At 39.8% G+C, this 22,825-nt stretch overlaps 1 protein-coding gene across 7 annotated transcripts in view; it reads left to right on the top strand.

Moving 5' to 3' along the window:
* Positions 1 to 22,825, top strand: part of EXOC4 (exocyst complex component 4) — an 869,227-nt gene that overhangs the window by 27,481 nt on the left and 818,921 nt on the right. For all 7 annotated transcript variants that reach the window (XM_024130229.2, XM_024130235.3, XM_028489724.2 and 4 more), the window contains exon 3: positions 5,555 to 5,749. In XM_024130229.2, coding sequence (XP_023985997.1) covers positions 5,555 to 5,749 — 195 coding nt within the window. The remainder of the gene's footprint in view (positions 1 to 5,554; positions 5,750 to 22,825) is intronic.

The following is a 22,825-nucleotide window of genomic DNA, read 5'->3' as shown; positions in this document are numbered from 1 at the left end:
GAGAGGCCAGCGTACAGCAAAAAAAAAAAAAAAAAAAAAAGGAAGCTGAAAAACTAAGGAGCAAAAAGCATGAGAAATAAAAGTTTGAGGGTAATTAAAAAATAATCTTTAGTTCTAAAGGGCTTTTAAACAGAGCAGTGAGTAGTGTTTCTAAAGTGCATTTGTTCTAAGCACTTTCTATTAAGACTATGGGAAAAAAATGGCTTGGACATGTGTTAGGAGGATACCCATGAAAATGCTTATATGTGGATTTGTTTTTACTACAAAAAAGAGAAAATATGATACTCTGTACTTTTAGAAGTAAGAATAACGTTGATTGTTTCATTAATTTTCATTTACCATCCCTTCTGAGGAACTTTACAGGATATTTCTAGTCCACAGTATCAATGAGGTGCTTGCACATTTGTTGTATTTTATTACAGATAATATGCACACTCAAAGGCATTCCCCTCCTCCCCTAATACTTCATCCAAGTTCAATGCTTTTCTGATTTTATGACTTAAAAGTTATGGCCTCCACCACCTCCCCTGTGCCTCCATCAGCATCCTCCTCTGTCACATGTCCCAACGTGTTGTTCAGAGGCCCCAGTTCATTTCCTCCTCTCTTGATCTTTCTCAAGGCAGGGTTGCAAAAAAAATCTCTCTGCTTTCTGTGTCATCTCACATATCCATTCACAATGACCTCTTGGGCCCTGTGTTCCTTATTTTCTCTTTTTCTAATAGTCTCTAATTAAAGTGACTTAGTTCTTGTTTATTGAAACTGAAATTCTTATTTTTTCTGAACAGGTGATTTGGAGCAAATGAAATTACTAGAATTCTAAGGAAGCAAAGGAAACTTGTGTGTTGTTTTTTTTTTTTTTGTGGTATGCGGGCCTCCCTCTGCTGCGGCCTCTCCCGTTGCGGAGCACAGACTCCGGACGCGCAGGCCCAGCGGCCATGGCTCACGGGCCCAGCCGCTCCGCGGCATGTGGGATCCTCCCAGACCGGGGCGCGAACCCGGTTCCCCTGCATCGGCAGGCGGACGCGCAACCACTGCGCCACCAGGGAAGCCCCAGGAAACTTGTGTTTGAGGAAGGATTTCTTTACTTGGGTTTTGATGTCATGATTTGAAAAGCTTGACTCTTCATGGATTTATTTAAGGAAGAAACAGAGTAACAGAATTTTTGAATCTTAACTATCCTGGTTAAATTAGAATGGAATTAAAACGCTGTCACCACGTTTCTAAAAGAACAGGCCTTTGAGAAATAAACATTTAGGTGGAATATGGTACCTTTCTTACATTTACTTGCATTTATTCATTGATGGACATAGCCCTGTTTCTCCCCTCCCTGTTTGAAAAATCATATTTATTGAGCTAGTGTTTATGTACAATAAAATGCATTATTTTTAGTTCAGTGAGTTTTGTCAAGGGTATATATCCTTGAATATGTTTCCATTGCCCCAGAGACTTCTCTCCTGCCTCTTTATAGGCCATACCCCCAACCCCATCTTGCTCCAAACAAATACTGATTTGAAATCTATCACCATACATTATTTTTACCTGTTACAGAACTTCATAGCGTGTATACTCCTGCGTCTGGCTTCTTTTGCTCAGCATAATCTTGAGATTCTTCACATTTCTTCCCTTTTATTGCTGACTGGTATTCCCCCTGCCACCCCAAGTTTTAAAAGAACATTTCTTCATAACTGACTTTCTGATCAAAAAGCTGAAGCCTCAGGGCAATTTAGTATTAAAAGTTCTTTTAGCTTCTTATGTCTGCAGCTTTGGCTAAACCGTTTAGGAAATGGTTTTGGTGATGTTCATTTTCCACACAGCCTGATGCCATTTCCCCCACCCCCAAACACACACACATTCTGCCTTCCTTTTCATTTTTCCTCCATGTAGTATGCAAAAATGAGGAGTGAGCTGATTACATTGTATATATCCTAGTGTGAAATGCCATAATGGTCTTTTTTTCCAATCAGAAGGGAGTTTGCCAAGCTTTACTGACACCCTGTAGGTTTATCTCCCACTATCTGCATCAAGAGCCTAGTTGGGTGTTGTATGACATAAAATTTATTTTTAACAGTTTCCATAGTAACCATTACACACAGAGGGAAAAGCTGAGAAGTATAGAACCAAGGTGATATAAGTAGAATATCAGAAATTAGATTCTGAGAGATTTTAACTAAGATTTAACATAGAATGGATTTAATAGCTAGAGTTCTTAACCCAGGCACCAAGAACTCCTAGAGAATCTAGGAGTGGCCTTGAGAAATGTGTTTAAAAAATCAAATAAAACCACAAATGCTGATAAAAACCAGCATTCCCCTACCTCATCCTACCACAGTACTAATTCCAACACTTCAGAGGTATGGAATTTTACTCTTTTAGTTTGTTTTTTTTTTTCCCCAGATATTTGTATTTCTGTATTTCTAAGTAATATGCTTATACTACTTTTCTGGATTTTTCTATCTTAGACATTATATATGAGCTCCAGTTATGGTTCCTCCTTCACTTTTTCCCCCACCCCACCTCATCTTCTTCCCTCATCCTCTCTGTATAGTTGTGTCCTAGTTTTTGGTTAAGTAGCTGGTGTGTATTTTATTATAACGACGTAAATATTTACATCTAAACCATCCAGCATACTATTTTTGCTTGTGCAATTTTGTTTTCGTTTTCCTTGGAGTTAATGATTGTAAAATCCCATTGCCTTTGTTCTGCATCGGTTTCCCCCTTTCCTGGATCCTCTGTTTCTCCTCTTGTTTTTCTCTTATATTGATGGAGTACATTCTTCAGTAGCTTGCTGAGATATGGTGCATATGAGGTTTATTTTTTAAGAGCTTGCATGTCTGAAAATGTCTTTATTTTTTCCTCACATTTGATTGATAGTTTTTCTGGGAAATAATTCTCTCTTAGGATTTTGAAGATACATTATTCCTTTGTCTTGTAGCTTTCAGTGTTGCTGTTGAGACGCATTCTGATTCACAGTCCTTTGTATGGCTTTTTTTCCTCCTTTGAAAGCTTTTAGGATTGTCTCTATATCCTTGTGTTCTTACGAGTCAGGATAATGTGCCCTGGGTCTTTTTTCACTCCAGTGTCTCGAACGCTCTGTGTGCCTTTTCAATCTGAGAGTTCATGTCTTTTACTCTGGAACGTTTTCTTTCATTTTATTATTATTTTTTCTCCACTTTGTCTCACTTTTCCTCTCCTGAATTCTTATTTGGACCTCTCGGATCAACCACCCCATTTTCTTTTATCTCCTATTTTCCTTTCTTTGTTTTTTGTGTCTTACTCTTTGGAGATTTCAAGAGTCTCTTCTAACCTTTGTATTGGATTTTTTTTCCCATCATATTTTTAATTTCCAAGAGCTGTTTTTCATTCTCTGAATTTTTTATAGCATCCTATTCTTGTTTCATTGATGTAATATCTTTTCCCCCAAGGGATATTAATTATAGCTTTTTAAAATTTCTTTTTCGGGCCTAGTTTCTGTTCCCCTACTCCCCTCAGCACTTTTTTCTTTGTTTTGATGCCTGTCTTTCCATATTACAGGCTTTCCTTGACTGTGTGGTGATCCTTGGCTAACTGTTTGGATGGAGGAGGGAGGTATACTACAAAGCTGAGGCGGAGCTCACAGCATGCGGTGGGGCTTGTCTAGCGATGATTGGGTAGGGACCCAGCAGTTTCCTTGGTTGTTTTTCCCAGGGGAAAGCCATAAGTTTTCTGTGTTGGGGCTCAAAGTCAAGCTGAGTGTTATCGGAGCCAACCTAGGAAGGAGGCTGAGGGTCCAGGGAGGGCTGAGGACCTTACTTGTCGGTGGGTCCACTTTGACTTCATCCTCCTGTTTTCTGTCCCGTGCCTCACACCCTCCTCTCAGCTGTCTGGCATTTCCTGGTCCAGATTCTTTCTAGTTCAGTTTCTTCAGATTGTAAACCTCCTATTTGGCCAGTGCCGTGGGGGAGGGAATTACATGTCTGTGTGGTCTGATGAGGATGTTGGATGAGGGCTCAAAATACTTAGTTTCAACCCTGTACTCTTGCCTTCAATATTCTTGGTGCCTCCTTTTCAGTGTTAGCAAGCCCCACTTGATGCCAGCCATTTTCTTACCAGCTTCCAAGGGTTTCTTGCCATCCTTGCTGTTCCCTCCTCTCTGTTCTCTCTTTTCTTGGTATTTTATGCTAAAAAATATATAGAATTATTTTGCTCTCTCTTTGGGATTGATGGAAGGAGTAGAGGTGATTAGAACCTTCTTCAACAGATTGTCAAAGGGGTCTATAACTCCCCAAAAAGCTAACAGTCATTCTTCTGTGCTAATCAAGACAGATTACAAAACCTGGTTTATTCAGGGCTCTTTTTACATTGGACAGTTTGATAAAAGTATGATTTAGATATTGTCCTAAAGTTGTAGGATTGGATTAGATGCTGTCTCAAGATACCTTCTGATTTTAGCATTCAATCTTCATATTTTCCATGTTTGCTGGAAAAATGTCAAAATTTAGTTTTACAGTCACCAAAAAATAGCATCATGAGTCTGTGTACCACCATGCCAAATGTTGTAAAAGAAGACAGATTTTTAATTGTTAAAGACATGGTAGACTTTCTAGGGTGATGGGAATGTCCTACATATCGACGAAGGTTTGGATTATTGCAGGTGTGTATGCATTTGCTAAAACTCATCAAGTGATACTTTCATGCATAAATTTTACCTCAAACAGAAAACAAAACTAAAACTGTAAACAAACATGAAATTCTAATTTAAATAAAAATACATGTAAAGGAATGTCAAAAGTATATGAAAGTAGTTCTGTGAATTGTGAAAGGTCATGATTCTTTTTATTTTTTCAGGCTATAAAAATCAAATTTTTAATTAGGGTAGAACATGAAAATACACTTATCATGTACATGGTGACTACCCTTCCCTGCTCCTCTTCTCCTATGTTATCAAGCTGTGCCTAGGCTGGTCAGTAAACTGCAGGTCTATGAGAGTGCCTGCAACTGTCTTATTTAATACCTAAAATCAGAATACATGGAAAAAATTCTTGGTATGTTTTAATTCCCTTTATTTCACGACTGTCTCTGGAAGCGTCTACTCTTTTCTGGAAACTGGGCTTACCTTCATTTTAGTCAGTTGAGACGAACGTCCATTTCCTTTGTTATCAACTTCAGCTAAAGTTCTAGACCTAGAAGGATGGACCAAGTGACCTATCAGCTGAATAGGAAATATGCCAGGAAGAATGGGGAAGGAATAATAGCACGGACTCTCAAATCAGTCCTTCCCTTCTAGATATATTAACTTTGGTGTGGAACTTCATATTTTCAGAGCATATGCTCTATATCCTGAGTAATTTTCTCATTTCACAGGAGGGAAAATACAAAGAAGTGGAGACCTGAGCAAGTGAGTCTGTGTCATAACCAGGATTAGAATTTCACAAGCAGATTAACCACAGCAGAATGAGTGGCAGTGATAACTAGGAACTGTTACTTATAGCAGTACTGGTGAAGAATACTAACCAAATTGTGGGTTTAGGCTGGAAAGACTTTGGACTGACCCAGGATTGAAACTGTTCTATTGTAGGTAAAAGAGAATCTGCTTTCATGCAAGATGCTGTTGCACTGCAAACGAGATGAGCTTCGGAAATTGTGGATTGAAGGAATTGAACACAAGCATGTCCTGAACCTGCTGGATGAAATCGAGAATATCAAGCAAGTGCCTCAAAAGCTGGAACAGTGCATGGCCAGCAAGCACTATCTCAGTGCCACCGACATGCTGGTAAGAGCACAGCCTGCGCTCCTGGGCATTTCTGCTAAGAAAGAGTGCTTCCTTCTGTTCTCTCTGAATTCTGTCCTTCATGAAGCACATGACAAACTGCCCTCTTGGGATTCACGAGCCCTTGCAGGTGAAGCCTGCCTGGTTCTCTTCCTAATGTCAGTGTTTGCAATAGTAGGCGATTCTCTTCCTAATGTCAGTGTTTGCATTGTCTGCCTTTGGAACAGCGGCAAGAAGTATAATGGTAAGAAACCAGTACTTAAGTCGTGTTGGAATGGTAATGAGAGGTGTTTGCTTTAGTTTCAGAGGAAGATAGTTAATGAATCCCATTTTGAAGAATGAAATCTGCATGAGAGAGAAGTTTAGGAGATTTATAAACTATGTTCCACAAATTCTGTGAAGGACTATTTACATTAGGGCTTTGTTTTTCTCCTTTAAGTTGATAAGAAAGAAAATAATTTTGGGGGGAATAATTCTGGAATGACTTTGTCCAGCAAGAGTATTCTACAGCCTAGCCTTTAGCCTGTATCTTCATCCATTCTGCTACTTAAAAAAAAATTTATTTAATTTATTTTTGGCTGCATTAGGTCTTCGTTGCTGCGCGCAGGCTTTCTCTTGTTACTCTCTGTTGCGGCGCGTGGGCTTCTCATTGCGGTGGCTTCTCTTGTTGCAGAGCATGGGCTCTAGGCATGCAGGCTTCAGTAGCTGTAGCACGTGGGCTCAGTAGTTGTGGCTCGCGGGCTCCAGAGTGCAGGCTTAGTAGTTGTGCACGGGCTTAGTTGCTTCGCGGCATGTGGGATCTTCCTGAACCAGGGTTTGAACCCGTGTCCCCTACATTGGCAGGTGGATTCTTAACCCCTGTGCCATCAGGGAAGCCCATTTTGCTACTTTTTGAATTAGGAATGAAAATTCAGAGAAGGTTGCAGCTGGTGGTACATGTGGCTGAGCGTCGAGATAATGAATAAAGAAATAAAAATACACATCTTGCTCTCGAAAAGCGCTAACTTTCCCAGGGCCTGTGGCTGTTAGCAAGGGCTGCTCATTTCACCTCCTCTTTCCACACAAACTTCCCTACTTCCTTCTCACAGTTGTCTGGCGACTGCGGAAACTCTCAGGAGTAGATGGACTGTATTTGGATTTTCTTTTCACAGCAGGTGAAGGTTCCTTATCTTTGTTTCAACAAATTAGATTGGCTGTAGCACTGGGGGAAAAAAAAACACTGAGAGGAATTAGTGGGAGAAAAACAGGTTAAATCCTCTAAGTGGTTCTAATTCATTCAGACTTTCAAGAGGAATTTTGCTCTAAGTCCGTCATAAGAAGCTTTAAAGGAAATTTGGTAACCAAGAGATGAGATGTGCCGTGATATTCTCTCATATATTAAAACCTGGTTGTGTGATAGTGAATAGTCAGTTTCCACAGTGGAGGGAGATTAATAATGGTCTCTTCTTTGGAATGGTAAAATAATTGGGTATTTTCAGTATCTTTATAATGTCATCTTCCTTAATAATGACTATATGGTGTCCAACAAAAAAATTAGTCACCTCTTTAGCTTTGCTGTTGGTTTATGTGTTAGGAAGGCATATATGTGCTAAATATTCAAGAGTCAGCAATCAGAATAGATAAGCTTATATATATTTGTGTAACATTTACACATCTATTTGAATCATGATTTTTTGTAGTGGGCCTGCTTTTTTTTTTTAAACAAGTTTCTTTTTTTAAAAAATTATTTATTTATTTATTTATTTATTTTTGTCTGTGTTGGGTCTTTTCTGTGCGAGGGCTTTCTCTAGTTGTGGCGAGTGGGGACCACTCTTCATCACAGTGCACGGGCCTCGCACTGTTGTGGCCTCTCTTGTTGCGGAGCACAGGCTCCAGACATGCAGGCTCAGTAGTTGTGGCTCACAGGCCCAGCTGCTCCGCGGCATGTGGGATCTTCCCAGACCAGGGCTCAAACCCGTGTCCCCCTGGATTGGCAGGCAGATTCTCAACCACTGCACCACCAGGGAAGCCCGGGCCTGCTTTTAAGTAAGTGCCATATATTAAAAATAGGTTGTTAGAACTTATTTTGGTGTTAATTATGTTCATTTTAGGATTTCAGATTTTAGGATTAGCCTTTATTCCTTAAGGGCTAATTTATTTAAGAGCTAATTAATAATGAACACTGTCTTTTCTTTCTTTGTTTTGACTTAAGGACCTCATTAAATATTTCTTTAAATTTTTGGCTGTAAGTTACAGAAATTCAGCTCTAGCTAGCTTAGGTAAAAGAATTGCTTTACTCATGTAACTAATCTGCTAAAAGAACAGGAGTATATGTGCAATGCCATCTGTATGTTTTTGCATGTTTTTTTCATTGTTTTACTGTAGACTTTCTTCCACATGTGGGCGGGGTTTGGGTGTGTGGGGAAAAGAAGGGTTGTGAGCTGTATTTTAAGTTTTTCCAGCTTTGCAGAGGAAAATAATCTTCTAATTCAAAAATGGGGGTCAGATCTAGATTAGGCAGCTTGGGTACTGTGATTGTCAGTTCCAACTAAAACTATGTGGTTGGGGGAAGGGGGGTCCTGGGGAGTTGTGTGGGAAGGAAGGACAGTCACCTCTAGAAAAGAGTAAGTGTGAGAGAGATATTTCCCAGAAGTTCCTCTTTTTCTGTTTGTAGTTCTTTATGTACTCTGGATACTTATCCTTTGTCTGTTAGATGGATTGTAAATATCTTTTCCCAGTTGGTGGTATATCTTTTTGTTTAGGGTGTCTTTTATTAAAAAGTTTTAAAATTTAATTCAAGAATGTTTCTCATTCTTTATTTCCTTTGTTACGTGACTTATTTTGAGAAATTTTTTTATCCTACTGTCATAAAGAGAATCTCTTATATCATTGTCTTTAATCCATTTAAAATGTATTATCATATATGGTGTGAACTAGGGATCTAATTTTACCTTCTATATAGCCACTTGGCTCAGACCATTTATTGAATTCATTTCCTACCGGTTTATAATTCCATCTTGGTCACATACCAAGTTTTCACACGTGCATGGGTCTGTTTCTGAGCTCTTTATGTTGTTCAGTTGGTCTTGTCTGTATCTGCACCAAAACCATGTTGTTTTAATTACTATAATTTTATAATATATCTTGATAGCAGGTGAAGACATTCCCTCACTTTGCTATTCAGAACTGTGTGTGCTATTCTTGACCCTTTTCTCTTCCATATGAATTTTGGTATTAACTTGTCAAATTCCATGAAAAGCATGATGGTATTTTGATTAAATTTAGGAGAATTTCATCTTTGTAATATCAGGTCTTTCAGAACAGGGTATCTCTCATTTATTGAAGTCTTAATTTATGTGCTTTATAATAATGCTTAGTAATGTATTCCTTAGAGACAGTACATGTATTTTGTTAGTTTCACTTCTGGCTATCAGCTCCTGGTTGCTTTTTAAAATAGTGGCTCTTTATTAATTATAATTTCTAGTTATTTGTTGCTGATGTATAGGGATGTGATAGATTTCTTTTTTATGAATCGTAAATTTGCTTGAACCTAATCCTTATCCTGCTTGCTTGGAAAATGATGATTTATTCTTTAAGACTTGGCTCAAATTTCATCAAGTTTCTGAATCTCCCAGGTCATTAGACGCTTCTCTTTTTTTAAAAAAGAATTATTATATATTTTTATTGTGGCAAGAATACTTGACATGAGTAGATGCTTTTCTTTGTTTCCATAAGTTGTGTGTATTTCACTGAAATACAATTGCTTTTGTTTGCATGGTAGGTCATTGAGGGCAGGGACTATATCTTACCTATTTTTGTCTACCCTGTACTTAGCATAATGTACTTCACATGGTCAGAGTTCACAGATGATTAGCCAAATGGGTAACTCTGTGGAAGACTTTGATACCACTAAACAGAGAAAAGGAAAATTCCTCTCTAGGAGCTCTGGTCTGATTTTTTTTTTTTGGTGGGGGAGGTATGCGGGCCTCTCACTGTTGTGGCCTCTCCCGTTGTGGAGCGCAGGCTCCGGACGCACAGGCCCAGCGGCCATGGCTCACGGGCCCAGCCGCTCCGTGGCATGTGGGATCCTCCTGGACCGGGGCACGGACCCGCGTCCCCTGCATCAGCAGGCGGACTCTCAACCGCTGCGCCACCAGGGAAGCCCTCTGGTCTGGGGTTTCTGTTAGGTTTTGTTTTTGTTTTTTTAATGGCAAGGTTCTCTAGTTTCTAACCGTTCCTTTCTGCAGTATTTAAATGGACAACAAAAACAATAATTATAATAATAGCTAATATGTGTTGAGCCCTCACTACGTGCTGGTACCATTTTAAGTAGGTTACATTTGTTAACACTTTGAATTCTCACAACAACCCTATGAGAGATAGGTTTCTGATATCCTCCCCATTTTCCAGAGGAGGTAGTTGGTTTGGATGACCAGGGGGTTTAGCATATTCTAATACACATGAAGATTTCATGGAGGTGGGATTTAAGATGTGCTCAAAAGGTTGGAAATATTCTTCAATTTGGTCTTTTGTATATGAGTAAACAGTAAGGTCTATAATTGCTCTTTGATTCGACTTCATATGAGACAATAATCACATTTCCTTTCCCCATGGTTATGTGCTATTAGAAGTAAAATCTACTTAAGGCATCTCAAGGGTCCAAATGGAAGTCTTTGCTAAAAGACATCAGAGGAGGACTTCCCTGGTGGCACGGTGGTTAAGAATCTGCCTGCCAATACAGGGGACACAGGTTCGATCCCTTGTCCAGGAAGATCCCACATGCTGCGGAGCAGCTAAGCCCGTGTGCCACAACTACTGAGCCTGCGCTCTGGAGTCTGTGAGTCACAACTGTTGAAGCCCACGTGACTGGAGCCTGTGCTCCGCAACAGGGGAAGCCACTGCATGAGAAGCCCACGCACCTCAACGAAGGGTAGCCCCCGCTCGCCCGCAAGTAGAGAAAGCCCGTGCGCAGCGACGAAGACCCAAGGCAGCCAAAAATAAATAAATAAAAATAAATTAAAAAAAAAAAAGAAAAAGTACTTTCCTTTAAAAGACATCAGAGGAAAGTGAAGACAGAACAATCTAGTCTTTCAAACCCCTCTGATTTGCTTAGATCTTTTTATCAAGAGATTTTGTCTTTCCATTTTTAAGGCAGGTGCAGATGCCCAGTAATTTAATCCCTACTCAGGTTAATAAATTCAGAGTAAATAAATCAGTGGTGACCCATGGCTCTTGTCAGCTCCTGCAGTTCCTGTTTCACCATCAGCCTGGGCTGATAGTTATAGACTTGGCTTCTAGATGGGATATTTATGTCTTTTGATAACCTGAGTATTGCATAAAATAAATTGTCATGACAGGGGATGTCTGCAAATAGGCATGGCCTTTTGTTTCCTCCTTCAAGGTAAACAGCTGCTGTTAGCCTATGAAAAGCTAAAAGTGATCCAACAAGAAGCCTGTATCCGTCACATTGAAATCAGAGACTTGATTAATACTGTAGCCTGTAGCTTTGTGATATGTATGGTTTAAATTAGACCTCTGCAGTCATTGTGCTGGGTTGATGCAAGCGCATTAATGACATAATTTCTGGTTGCTGCATCACATTTCTGCAGTTTGTCCTTTGTATTCCACTCACATTAATTGAAGTAATTTTGCCAGTGAAGCGTGTTTCAAACCTCTGCATTTAAATTGAAATTTTAATTCCCTTATTGTCTTGAAAAGACGGCTGAAGATGCCTTGTTACAGGTTTCATTATCACTCAAAACACTCCAGCTGCTGGTTCTAATGTACAATGACTGATTAATTCTGGGAAGAATTATTAATGTAAGAACAGCAGCTTCTTCCCTGTGGCATGTGCTAACCAGGAAGGTATTTCATGATGGTTAATATCTTTATGAACTATTTTTTTAAGGAGAATTTTTTGTGGAAGTCTGCATCGAACTGAAATTGCACAGATGAGCTTTGAAAACCACTTACACAAGTTCTGATTTATCAACCCATAGAAGTCAATTCATAATTGCATTCAATCAGTGGAAACCAAGCCAGTGTGAGTAGTTTTGAAGCACTTTAGCTGACAGTCGCAAGGCTTGTGACTAAAATAAATTTTTCATTTCTAAGGCTTCCTGAGATTGTAGAGATTTTGAATGTCTCTTGATCATTTTGTCTTTTTTAAAATTTATATGCCTTTTTAAAAAGAATCCATAGCTGTATAGTCAGATAAGGATTATTATGATAATTATAATAACATATATGTTGGCTGCCTTCTTCCCAGAGGATCCCAGAGTGCTTTGCTGAAAGAATGGTATGGTGGAATTATTTCACTTACCCTATGAAGATGTGGCCACATCTGGGGTGAAGAGAGTAAAACAGCTATTTAATTGCATAGTTTTTTAAGATCCTATAATAAAAATAGGTATATGTGTAATATTTTTAGTTTACAAGAGCCCTTGCAATTGTTGGACAACATTCAAGGCTGTGAATGTCAGCGTGGGTCTTAGTGGGGGTCAGGTGGACCTGTGCTTGAATCCCAGCTTTGACCTTTACTAGCTGGATGACTTGGGGCTACTTATTTAATTTGACTTTGCTGAAAGTTGGAGTTGAGAATAATTGTATGCCCCCAGAGTTGTTGAAGGGATTAAATGAAATATTAAGCTATGTATGTAAAGTATGCACAGTATACATAGTAAGACCTTAGAAATGTTATTTATAATTGATTGATTATGTTTACTGATACTGTAAGAAAGGATGTAGTGATTGCTATCATGTTATACCCTCAAAAACCCATCTGAGGTGGATTTGTTTTGAGCTGATAAGAGTTGAAGTAGGGCTGGCTAAGTTAGGCATTTTTGATTCCTTTTCTTCTTGCCCTGAATGAAAGACCACTCCACGTTTTATATGGTCAAGGAATTCCTGCAGGCAGAGATAGGATTTTTCTTGGAAAACAAGTCTAGTCTGCTCTAACACAGGCACAGATGGATGATCAAGACCCCAGAGTTCTAGACCATATTTTCGGGATTTGGCATGAACAAATTTCAGTTTCTGTGTTATCAATCACCTCTTCAGCCTACATCAAGTATATGTTTGATGGGTACCCACTGACTGTCCAATTATGAGCAATATAATTTGTTGGTAAACTATCCAAGACCAGTTTTTTGCAAAATCTAGTCTTAGGTGACTAGATGTGTTAATCTCTTGGGTATTGTAATCAGATACAAGCCAGTTCACTATAAGAGAGTGCTTATCACAACTGTTGATTTTAATATCAGAGTAGTTGATGTTCAGTTATTCTTTCTGTCACTGCTTAGATGGCAGGACCAGTGGACCAATGAGGTTGGTCCTGTTGGTGCCAGTAAAACTGTGTTATCAGCAAATAAACTAATTCTTGTTTTCTCAGATTATGGGCAGACAAGGGGTGACCATGCATCCACTGATTCATGTACAAGAAAAAAGGGGCCAAAGTGCATACCACTTTCATCTGGCTTGAAAGATTCTGAGAGCTCACAGGACTGATTTTTCCTATCCTGACTCTGGGAATGGTATTGAGGTGAAAGCACTGGGAATATCCGGAGCCGAAACTCTAGCGAACTTATTGGACCCAACACGAAAGTGGTTCAGTGACTGCAAATGTTTCAGTATTCCGTATAGATTGCCCTACATGATAAAAAAAAAAAAAAAAATGTATCAGTGATCTATAATGAAACAGTCACCGTTAAAGCCCATCTGTTCCTAGTGTGGAATACTGATCTGAGAGACTGATGCCAGTGTTCTGTACTAATAATTTGTCAGCAAAGAATTTGGCATGTATTTTGATAGACGGACAAATGAATGTGACGATGCTGTTGTTGATTACTTGTGTTGTTGGTATGTGGGTCTGAGAAGGTGGCCTTAAACTTGAAGGAGCTTACGTGCTAGGAGGAAAGGACAGGTGATGAAGAAATAAACAGCATCTCATAGCATGATCAGTGCAACAGGAGTTCCAGGAATATGGGGGCTGGGAGTGGGGTAGTCTGGTGTGCTATTTTTTTTTTTTTTTTTTTTTTTTTGTGGTATGCGGGCCTCCCTCTGTTGTGGCCTCTCCCGTTGCGGAGCACAGGCTCCGGATGCGCAGGCTCAGCGGCCATGGCTCACGGGCCCAGCCGCTCCGCGGCATGTGGGATCCTCCCAGACCGGGGCGCGAACCCGATTCCCCTGCATCGGCAGGCGGACGCACAACCACTGCGCCACCAGGGAAGCCCTGGTGTGCTATTTTAATTGTCTGGTCAGCCGTAGCTGCTTTCAGCTGCATTTGGGAACCGTGAATTCCCTCAAACACCTACATCTGATTTTCTTGGCAAAAAGATGAAGGAAAAGCTGAAGATAAAGTTAGTAAATGAGTAACCTCGGTTTTTGGATCCCAAATTAAGTAAGTAGCTTTAGTGTGGCAGCGTTATGTTTCTCCAAGAGAGTGAAAGTACAGGGCTTTGTAGTAACTATTTTTCTTGCCGCTCATTGCCCTTTTAATTTGTTTGTTTTTGAAGGCTGGAGTTTTTGAAAGCCACACTGTTTGATGGGCACTGGCTTATTGTAATAGCTTTCCTTCTCTTTTAGTTTTAGTTTGCTCTTTCTATCTGCTCTTCATTTGCCTCTTATTTTAAAGCAAATAGAAATTCTGTTTTATTTCACTAAACCTCATAAGGTTCAGCAGTTTTCAGCTGGCTCACTTGGCTGTAGGGCAGTGGTTCCCAAACTCTGCACATTAGGGAATCTTTCAAGAATCCTAAAGCCCAGGTTGCACCCTAGACTGATGACATCGAAATCTCTAGGGGTGGGACGCTAGCTTCAGTAATTGTTGGCATTCTCCAAGGGATTCCAATGTTCAGACAGATTTGGAACCCGTGATGTGTAGGGTATAGCCTATGCTATGCAATAGACCAAAACTAATTGTCCTTGACTTCATTTAACACTTATATTTGAAACCAAATATTTGTGTAAGACAGACATCACATGGCAATATTGACCTTTATGTAGAAATGTTGTAGGTTGACTAAAGTTACTTTGTTGCTGTCCTCTAGTGCAGTTTTTGGATAGAGCTGATGAGTCTTTGGCTCTTGGTCTGACTTTATAGCCTGATTATTTGGTCAGTATGAGTTTTGTTGAATGGCTAAATTAGATGCTCTCCAGGTTTGAGCGGACTTGGAACTCTTTAGAGCTGTCATCTTGGTGCTCTGATTTCTGTATCTTTACTGTGTGTTCTTATCTGACTTACTGCTGGGATTGAATGGATTGAAATTGGGGCAATAAATTTATTTATTGACAAGTGGTGTCCAGGTACAGCATGGTATAGTAAAAACAAAATGGGCTGAAAAGCCAGACGTTCTTAATTGTAGTCCTGACCCAACAACCCACTAGTTGTGTGAGGTTAGACAGATGCATCACTTTCTCTCTGCTTTCCAGTATCCTCTTCTGTAGAGTGGATATACAGATACTTACTCCGTGTACATTATAGAATGGTTGTGAGAATACAAATGAAACTCTGCACAGGGAAAGTGCTTTGGGAAACAGAAGGCAGTATACACATTTACAGTGGTGTAGGTAGCCTCATAGGCATCCCTGTCACACGGGGCCAGGTGAAAAGAAAGTGGTAGTCTGGGGCTTCTGATGTTGAGCAGCATTTCTCTCCTAGTTCTGCCATCACCAAAGCTTACATGTTGTAATCAGGTTAACCATATGCGCACGTGCTTACATTTACACACTTCAAGTCTGTAGGAGGAGTGATCTCAGGCAAGAATAACACACAGGTCCTTTGCTGACATCGTCCTTATGTCTCGTTTCAGCCTCACGTATGGATTTGCTCGAACAGGATTTTGACTGGTCAGTCTGTGGCCGGGTGGGGACCCTAATGTATGTGTAAATGGCAGCAGATGGCAACGCCTTTTGTTGCTGGGAGCCCTCTCTCAACCTGGTGGTGGTCTGAGAATGCTGATCAGTAGTTTTTGCTTGGCTTTGACAAGATAGGGGGAGCTTGCTAAGGAAGTCTATTTTCTTTGAGATTCATCCCAATACTAATTACTTGTGGTTGCCTAGATCTTAAAATGAAAAAAAGCCATATTCCTCTCACATTCTTTTGTGGGATTTTACTAGTTCATGTTAGTAAAGAGCTGTAGAAGTGCTGAGCATTTCTAATGGATTTGGGGCTCTTGCAGAATGTGTGTCTTGATTTAAGTGATTTGAAGGGATTCTCAGAGACCTCCTTTGCCACCTCATAAGAGGAGAGTGTTCTGTAACTTTTTCTTGTCCGCAAACAACAAATAAGATGACAAAGGTAAGTGACTTTGGGACACTTGTTAAATGAGACTGTCTTTCCCAGTGGTCTCTTCTCTTGTATTTTAGAGACCTAAGTTCCAATGCTCTTTTTACGGAGCACTGATGGTGAAACCAAGTGAGGCCCCGTGGGGCTCCCGGGCATGGAGGCCCTTTTGTCCCCCGTTTCTTGTAGGCGAGACCCCAGCCTCCATGACCTGCCCTGAGTTCCAAAGGGCAGATTTGAACAGTCGCTAATCAAGGGAGGAGCAGGCCAGAAACCACCTGAGGCAAGATTAAAGGGACCAGAGAAGCTCAGCAAGATGAGGAGACAGACCACCTGAGAGGAGCCTAAGGGAGAGCAAGCCCTGCTCACCCCCTAATCTTGTCTGAGAGCCCCCCACCCCACCCCAACCACTGCTATAAAACCCTCAGCAAATCCTCCTGGGTTGGGACACATTGAAGGCAGGAGCCCACTGTGGCCCCCTTTGCCTGCCAGAGTCATAAAGCTCTTCTTTTCTACTTCACCCCAAACTCTGTCTCTGAGATTTGATTTGGCAGCAGTGTACAGAGCGGCCAAGAGCTTTTGGTGACAATGGGAACTGAGAATTGAAGGCATCATAAAATTAGGAACAAAGAAGGATTTTTTCATGAGCTTTTCCATAAGCAATTACAGTTCCTATAAGGTTATTAGGTATAGTTTAATTTCATCAGGAAAGTGATTGTGAACAGAGCTGTTAAGTCCATTTCGAACAAAATAATGCTTTTAAGTTGGCATTATGCATCAGAAGCCCTAAATAACTTTGGACTTGGAATTCTACTTCTTGAATATTATGTTAAGGAAAGAATTAAGAATTTTAATTGTGAAGTGTTCAAAAATATGTATGCAAAGATAATTATCACAGTAAGATTTATGGAAGTAAAAAAATTAGCGGTTACCTAAGTATAGTGAGTTGGTTTAAGTCATTTATGGAATATTCATATTATGGACTAGCAAGAAAATACTAAAAATCATGTTTAGTGATGGGCAGATGGTCCCAAAATATTTCCAAATGAAAAAAGCATATTGAAAAGTAACAGTATTTTTCTAAAAACTCTGTGTGGAAAATGATTGGAAGGAGTCAGTTTAAAATGTATTTTATCTGATCAGTAAAAATACGGATCTTTTTTTCCTTTTGATTTGTTTTTCAAGTTTTCTTGATAACACATCTATTCCTTTTCTAATTTGAAAGAAAAAGGTTAAGAAAAACATTTTTGGGCCTCACTTTTTTTTTTTTTAATATGTAAAATTGTCATGGGCCCTCTAAAGACTCCTGAAAATAGAAAATTCTTACCTTTCATTTCTCGGATACTGTCATTCTGTGAGGCTTGTGCTAATGGGATGGCTATTTTAGAAGACCTGGTTGCCCATACTTTACAAGAGGAAAAAACATGCTTTAATAAAATATGGGAATTAGATGTGGTAGAATGCCCTGATGTTTAAGAAAACCAAAAATAAGGGAGAACCCTCAGAAAAGCTTAAGAATAGTTTAGTAGACTGATATGCTTTTAGAACAAGTCAGTGGTTCATGGCAGTCATAGGATGAGATCTTTGATGAAGTTAGAAGGCACATTTGATCTCTTGAGTTTTGTTTTCTAAGATTTGAAGATCCTTTACAGGAGAAATTCACAAGTAAAAGGCCTTTTCTTTGACAGCACTTTATTTTACAGGCACCCCTCCCTTCCTTCACTTATCAATAACTTCATCTCATTTGCTTTATCCTGTAAATTCCATTATCTCCCAGGCAGTCTATTGCATTAAGCCTTTAGTACCTAATATCGCCTCATTTACATTGACAAGTGCTTGACCTCAGCCCTTGTCCTCTCTTTGTTAATGCACCGACAAGCACTGATATCTCTCTGGAGCATTATCATTTGGCTGTTACCTCAACTACTAACAACCTTCCATTTGAGCTGATGAAGGTTTATTAAATAAAAACCTGCAATAACCCTGGCAGTAATGAAGGGAGAATGGAGGTGGCTAGCATCCTGTTTGTCGCGGTGAGAGCCTGCTGAGTCCGCATAACAGGTATTGGGCTTCCTGAGGGAGAAGAAGGGGCACCTGAATGCGGCTGATCAATATTATGTTAGCAAACTGACTTATTCTAAGAATGGGCTTTTTTGATGGCCTGCTGTTGATGGGCTACAAGCTGAGGAGTTAGGGGAAAAAAAAGTGTTCTTGCTCCAGGCACTTGGCCTTGCCCTATGCAGCTTGCTTGGGAAGTCTGTCTTAAGTACCAAACTGTCAGTAGCCCTGAGGCCTTCAGTCAGAGGTCAGGCTGAACCCTAGGGAGGCAAAAACCTCTATCTTCAGTGAAGCTGGGATCAGGGATTCTGTTTTTCCTCTAGACCCCTAGGGCTCCCTGAAACCTCCACAGTAGCCTGAGCCCTTTATTCTCCCTTGTAAGTCCCATACTCTTTTCCTCCCTCCACCAACCACTTTTGCATGCAGAGCAGTCTAAGCCGTCCTCTACTTAGGCCACATGTGGTGGCTCCTGTCATGCTATAAACACAGGTGAGCGGATGACATCCTTAAGAAAGTTTTTAAGTGCTATTATCAAGTTTATATCTACCAGGTAGGAGTTTTGTCCACAAAATCCTTTGGGGTCACATGCTTGTGTTTTATATCCCATATAATATGTTACTATATTCTGCAAGTAAAATTGTTGCTAGTTTCTCAATGCAGTTAAATACCTAGGACTCTATACGGGCCACAACATTCTACAAAGTACAGTGACTTCCTAGATGCATCAAAGCTTTCAGACTGGCTCCTTAAACTGTTAGATTGAAAGAGCCGATATCTGATCATTTTTGACTCATGAAAACAGTAGTTTTGTATTTCAAACTAATACATGAAATCACGTTTTTTTGTTAAACTTGCATTTGGTTTCTTTTTACCGGTTTCTGTCTGATAAAAATAAAATCTCTGCTTTGGGAAATACGGTGTAGCTAAATGGGAATGTTTGGTAAGTGAATAATTTGGAATTCTTGTGAGAAACATCGTCCCTGCTTGTGTTGAGATGGGTATGACTCATACTTGATTCAGAGCGAGACTTCTTGGGCCCATCTGGGACCGCCTGAGCCTGAATGTGGAGAATTCTAGGTAGAGTACTGTCTTGAGGATTAGGGCCTGAAGACACCAGAGTTTGCCTTCCCACAGTTCAGGGACCCATGACAGCAGGCTGGTGGCCTGGGTGCTAAGTAAATCTCAGGTTCCAAGGCATGTTTCTTTTGTTGTTCATAGCCAAAGATTTTTGGTGTTCTTATTTAGTTGAGACTGTTCAGACTTGTGTCTTTTTATATACTTATGGGAAGGGATGGTATCGATTCTCTAGAATAGCCTAATTTCATATCTTTCTATTATATCTGTAAGTTGGGCCAAGGCAACATTTTCAGGATGGTTATGTTGTCTTACTAGAAAAATGCTTCCTTAAAGGAGATGTACTGACCTATTGAAAAGTGATAGAACATTTTGGAACCATGTAATTATCAGAGTCCTGAAGGAAATATTTGTTTTGGACTCAACAGTGGCAACACATTTGCTTTTTGTAGGGAACACTGTTGCCAAAATAAGCATTTTTATTAGCTAGCAGATGGTTTAGTTATCAGGTTGGAGTTTTTTGCTTCAATTTAAAAGATTTTTTTGTTTGTTTTTTGGCTTGAACCTTAGTTCTATTTAGAAACAGTTACAGTTGTCATTCACCTTTGTGTATCTCACCTCCCCCAACCAAAAAAATAAAGATCAATGGTTTCTCTTCCAGCGTTTTTTCAATGAAGCAGCTGTTGAGAATGGCTGACTTTGGTGTTACTTAAAGACATTTCCATTGGTTCGTGTTAAAGCACAAAACTACATCTTTTTACCTAATCAGTAAGACTGGTAGAAGACAAACACTTAACTATGAAATCATTATTCCTAGTTTAAACTGAAATGAAAATGAGAAATAGACATTTGGGAAAGAAAATTTAAGGGCACTGTAGTTTCTAATTACAAAGATTTCCTTTGTTGTAGGTTCATCTCTCAACTCAAGGCAAATTTCTTTTTTGAAAACACCAGACGATTCTTGATTATGTACATTTTAACTGTACCTCTGACCTATTTTTTTGAGTTAAGGAAATATTTCTCAGAATTTGTTTCCTAAATGGATAGGTTTTTAATAGTGAAGCATACTGTCCTGTTCAATATCATGTGTTAAAACATTTTGTAGATGTTTGCTTATCTTCATAATCCTAAAAGAAATATTTGTTTTCAACTCAAACAGGTTTCTGTTGTCTGTATGAGCAGTTTCTAACTCTGGTGAGTCAGAACATTAACGTTCTGTCAGATGATGGTAGGTGTTCTGTGAAAAAATTCCCTGTTGGTAGTATCTATCTCCCCTCCCTCCCCACTCCCCGCATGGATTTATTTTTGAAAATATGTGTAAGAAAACTTCCAAATACATCTGGTTGGCTCATTATGTAGTACTCTACCTTTGAGAAATGATGTGGGGATTCCACTCTTGGAGGGCACACACAAAGTAGTGTGTGCATCGGGACCCAGGGGAAGGAGCAGTGACCCCATAGGAGACTGAACCAGACCTACCTGCTAGTGTTGGAGGGTCTCCTGCAGAGGCGGGGGGTGGCTGTGGCTCACTGTGGGGACAAGGACACTGGCAACAGAAGTTCCGGGTAGTACACCTTGGCGTGAGCCCTCCCAGAGTCCGCCATCAGCCCCACCAAAGAGCCTGTAGCCTCCAGTGCTGGATTGCCTGAGGCCAAACAACCAACAGGGAGGGAACTCAGCCCTACCTACCCATCAGCAGACAAGCAGATTAAAGTTTTACTCAGCTCTGCCCACCAGAGCAACACCCAGCTCTACCCACCACCAGTCCCTCCCATCAGGAAGCTTGCACAAGCCTCTTAGATAGCCTCATCCACCAGAGGGCAGACAGCAGAAGCAAGAACTACAATCCTGTAGCCTGTGGAAGGAAAACCACATTCACAGAAAGATAGACAAAATGAAAAGTCAGAGGGTTATGTACCAGATGAAGGAACAAGATAAAACCCCAGAAAAACAACTAAATGAAGTGGAGATAGGCAACCTTCCAGAAAAAGAATTCAGCATAATGATAGTAAAGATAATCTAGGACCTCAGAAAAAGAATGGAGGTAAAGATCGAGAAGATGGAAGAAATGTTTAACAAAGATCTAGAATTAAAGAACAAACACCTAGAAGAATTAAAGAACAAACAGAGATGAACAATACAATAACCGAAACGAAAAATACACTAGAAGGAATCAATAGCAGAATAACTGAGGCAGAAGAACGGATAAGTGACCTGGAAGACAGAATGGTGGAATTCACTGCCACAGAACAGAATAAAGAAAAAAGAATGAAAAGAAATGAAGACAGCCTAAGAGACCTTTGGGACAACATTAAACACAACAACATTTGCATCATAGGGGTCCCAGAAGGAGAAGAGAGAGAGAAAGGACCTGAGAAAATATTTGAAGAGTTTATAGTCGAAAACTTCCCTAACATGGGAAAGGAAATAGCCACCCAAGTCCAGGAAGCACAGGGAGTCCCATACAGGATAAACCCAAGGAGAAACACGCCAAGACACATGGTAATCAAATTGACAAAAGTTAAAGACAAAAATTATTGAAAGCAACAAGGGAAAAATGACAACATACAAGGGAAGTCCCATAAGATTAACAGCTGATTTCTCAGCAGAAACTCTCCAAGCCAAAAGGGAGTGGCACGATATACTTAAAGTGATGAAAGGGAAGAACCTACAACCAAGATTACTCTACCCAGCAACGATCTCATTAAGATTCGATGGAGAAATCAAAAGCTTTAAGGACAAGCAAAAACTAAGAGAATTCAGCATCACCAAACCAGCTCTACAACAAATGCTAAAGGAACTTCTTTAAGTGGGAAACACAAGAGAAGAAAAGGATGTACAAAAACAAACCCATAACAATTGAGAAAATGGTAATAGGAACATACATATTGATAATTATCTTAAACATGAATGGATTAAATGCTCCAACCAAAAGACACAGGCTCACTGAATGGATACAAACAAGACCCATTTATATATGCTGTCTACAGAGAAGGAAAAGACCTACAAGAACAAACCCAAAACAATTAAGAAAATGGTAATAGGAACATACATATTGATAATTATCTTAAACATGAATGGATTAAATGCTCCAACCAAAAGACACAGGCTCACTGAATGGATACAAACAAGACCCATTTATATATGCTGTCTACAAGAGATCCACTGCAGACCTAGGGACACGTACAGCCTGAAAGTGAGGGGATGGAAAAACATATTCCATGCAAATGGAAATCAAAAGAAAGCTGAAGTAGCAATACTCGACAGTAGCACAGTATTAGTGGGGGACTTTAATACCTCACTTACACCAATGGACAGATCATCCAGACAGAAAATTAATAAGGACACGCAAGCTTTAAATGACACAATAGACCAAATAGATTTAATTGATATTTATAGGACATTCCATCCAAAAACAGCAGATTACACTTTCTTCTCAAGTGTACATGGAACATTTTCCAGGATAGATCATATCTTGGGTCACAAATCAAGCCTTGCTAATTTAAGAAAATTGAAATCATATCAAGCATCTTTTCTCACCACAACGCTACAAGATTAGAAATGAATCACAGGGAAAAAATGTAAAAAACACAAACACATGGAGGCTAAACAATACGTTACTAAATAACCAAGAGATGACTGAAGAAATCAAAGAGGAAATAAAAAAATACCTAGAGACAAATGAC

Source organism: Physeter macrocephalus, chromosome 5, assembly GCF_002837175.3.
Source record: "Physeter macrocephalus isolate SW-GA chromosome 5, ASM283717v5, whole genome shotgun sequence".
Lineage (NCBI taxonomy): Eukaryota > Metazoa > Chordata > Mammalia > Artiodactyla > Physeteridae > Physeter > Physeter macrocephalus.
This window is presented reverse-complemented; position numbering and strand designations above follow the sequence as displayed.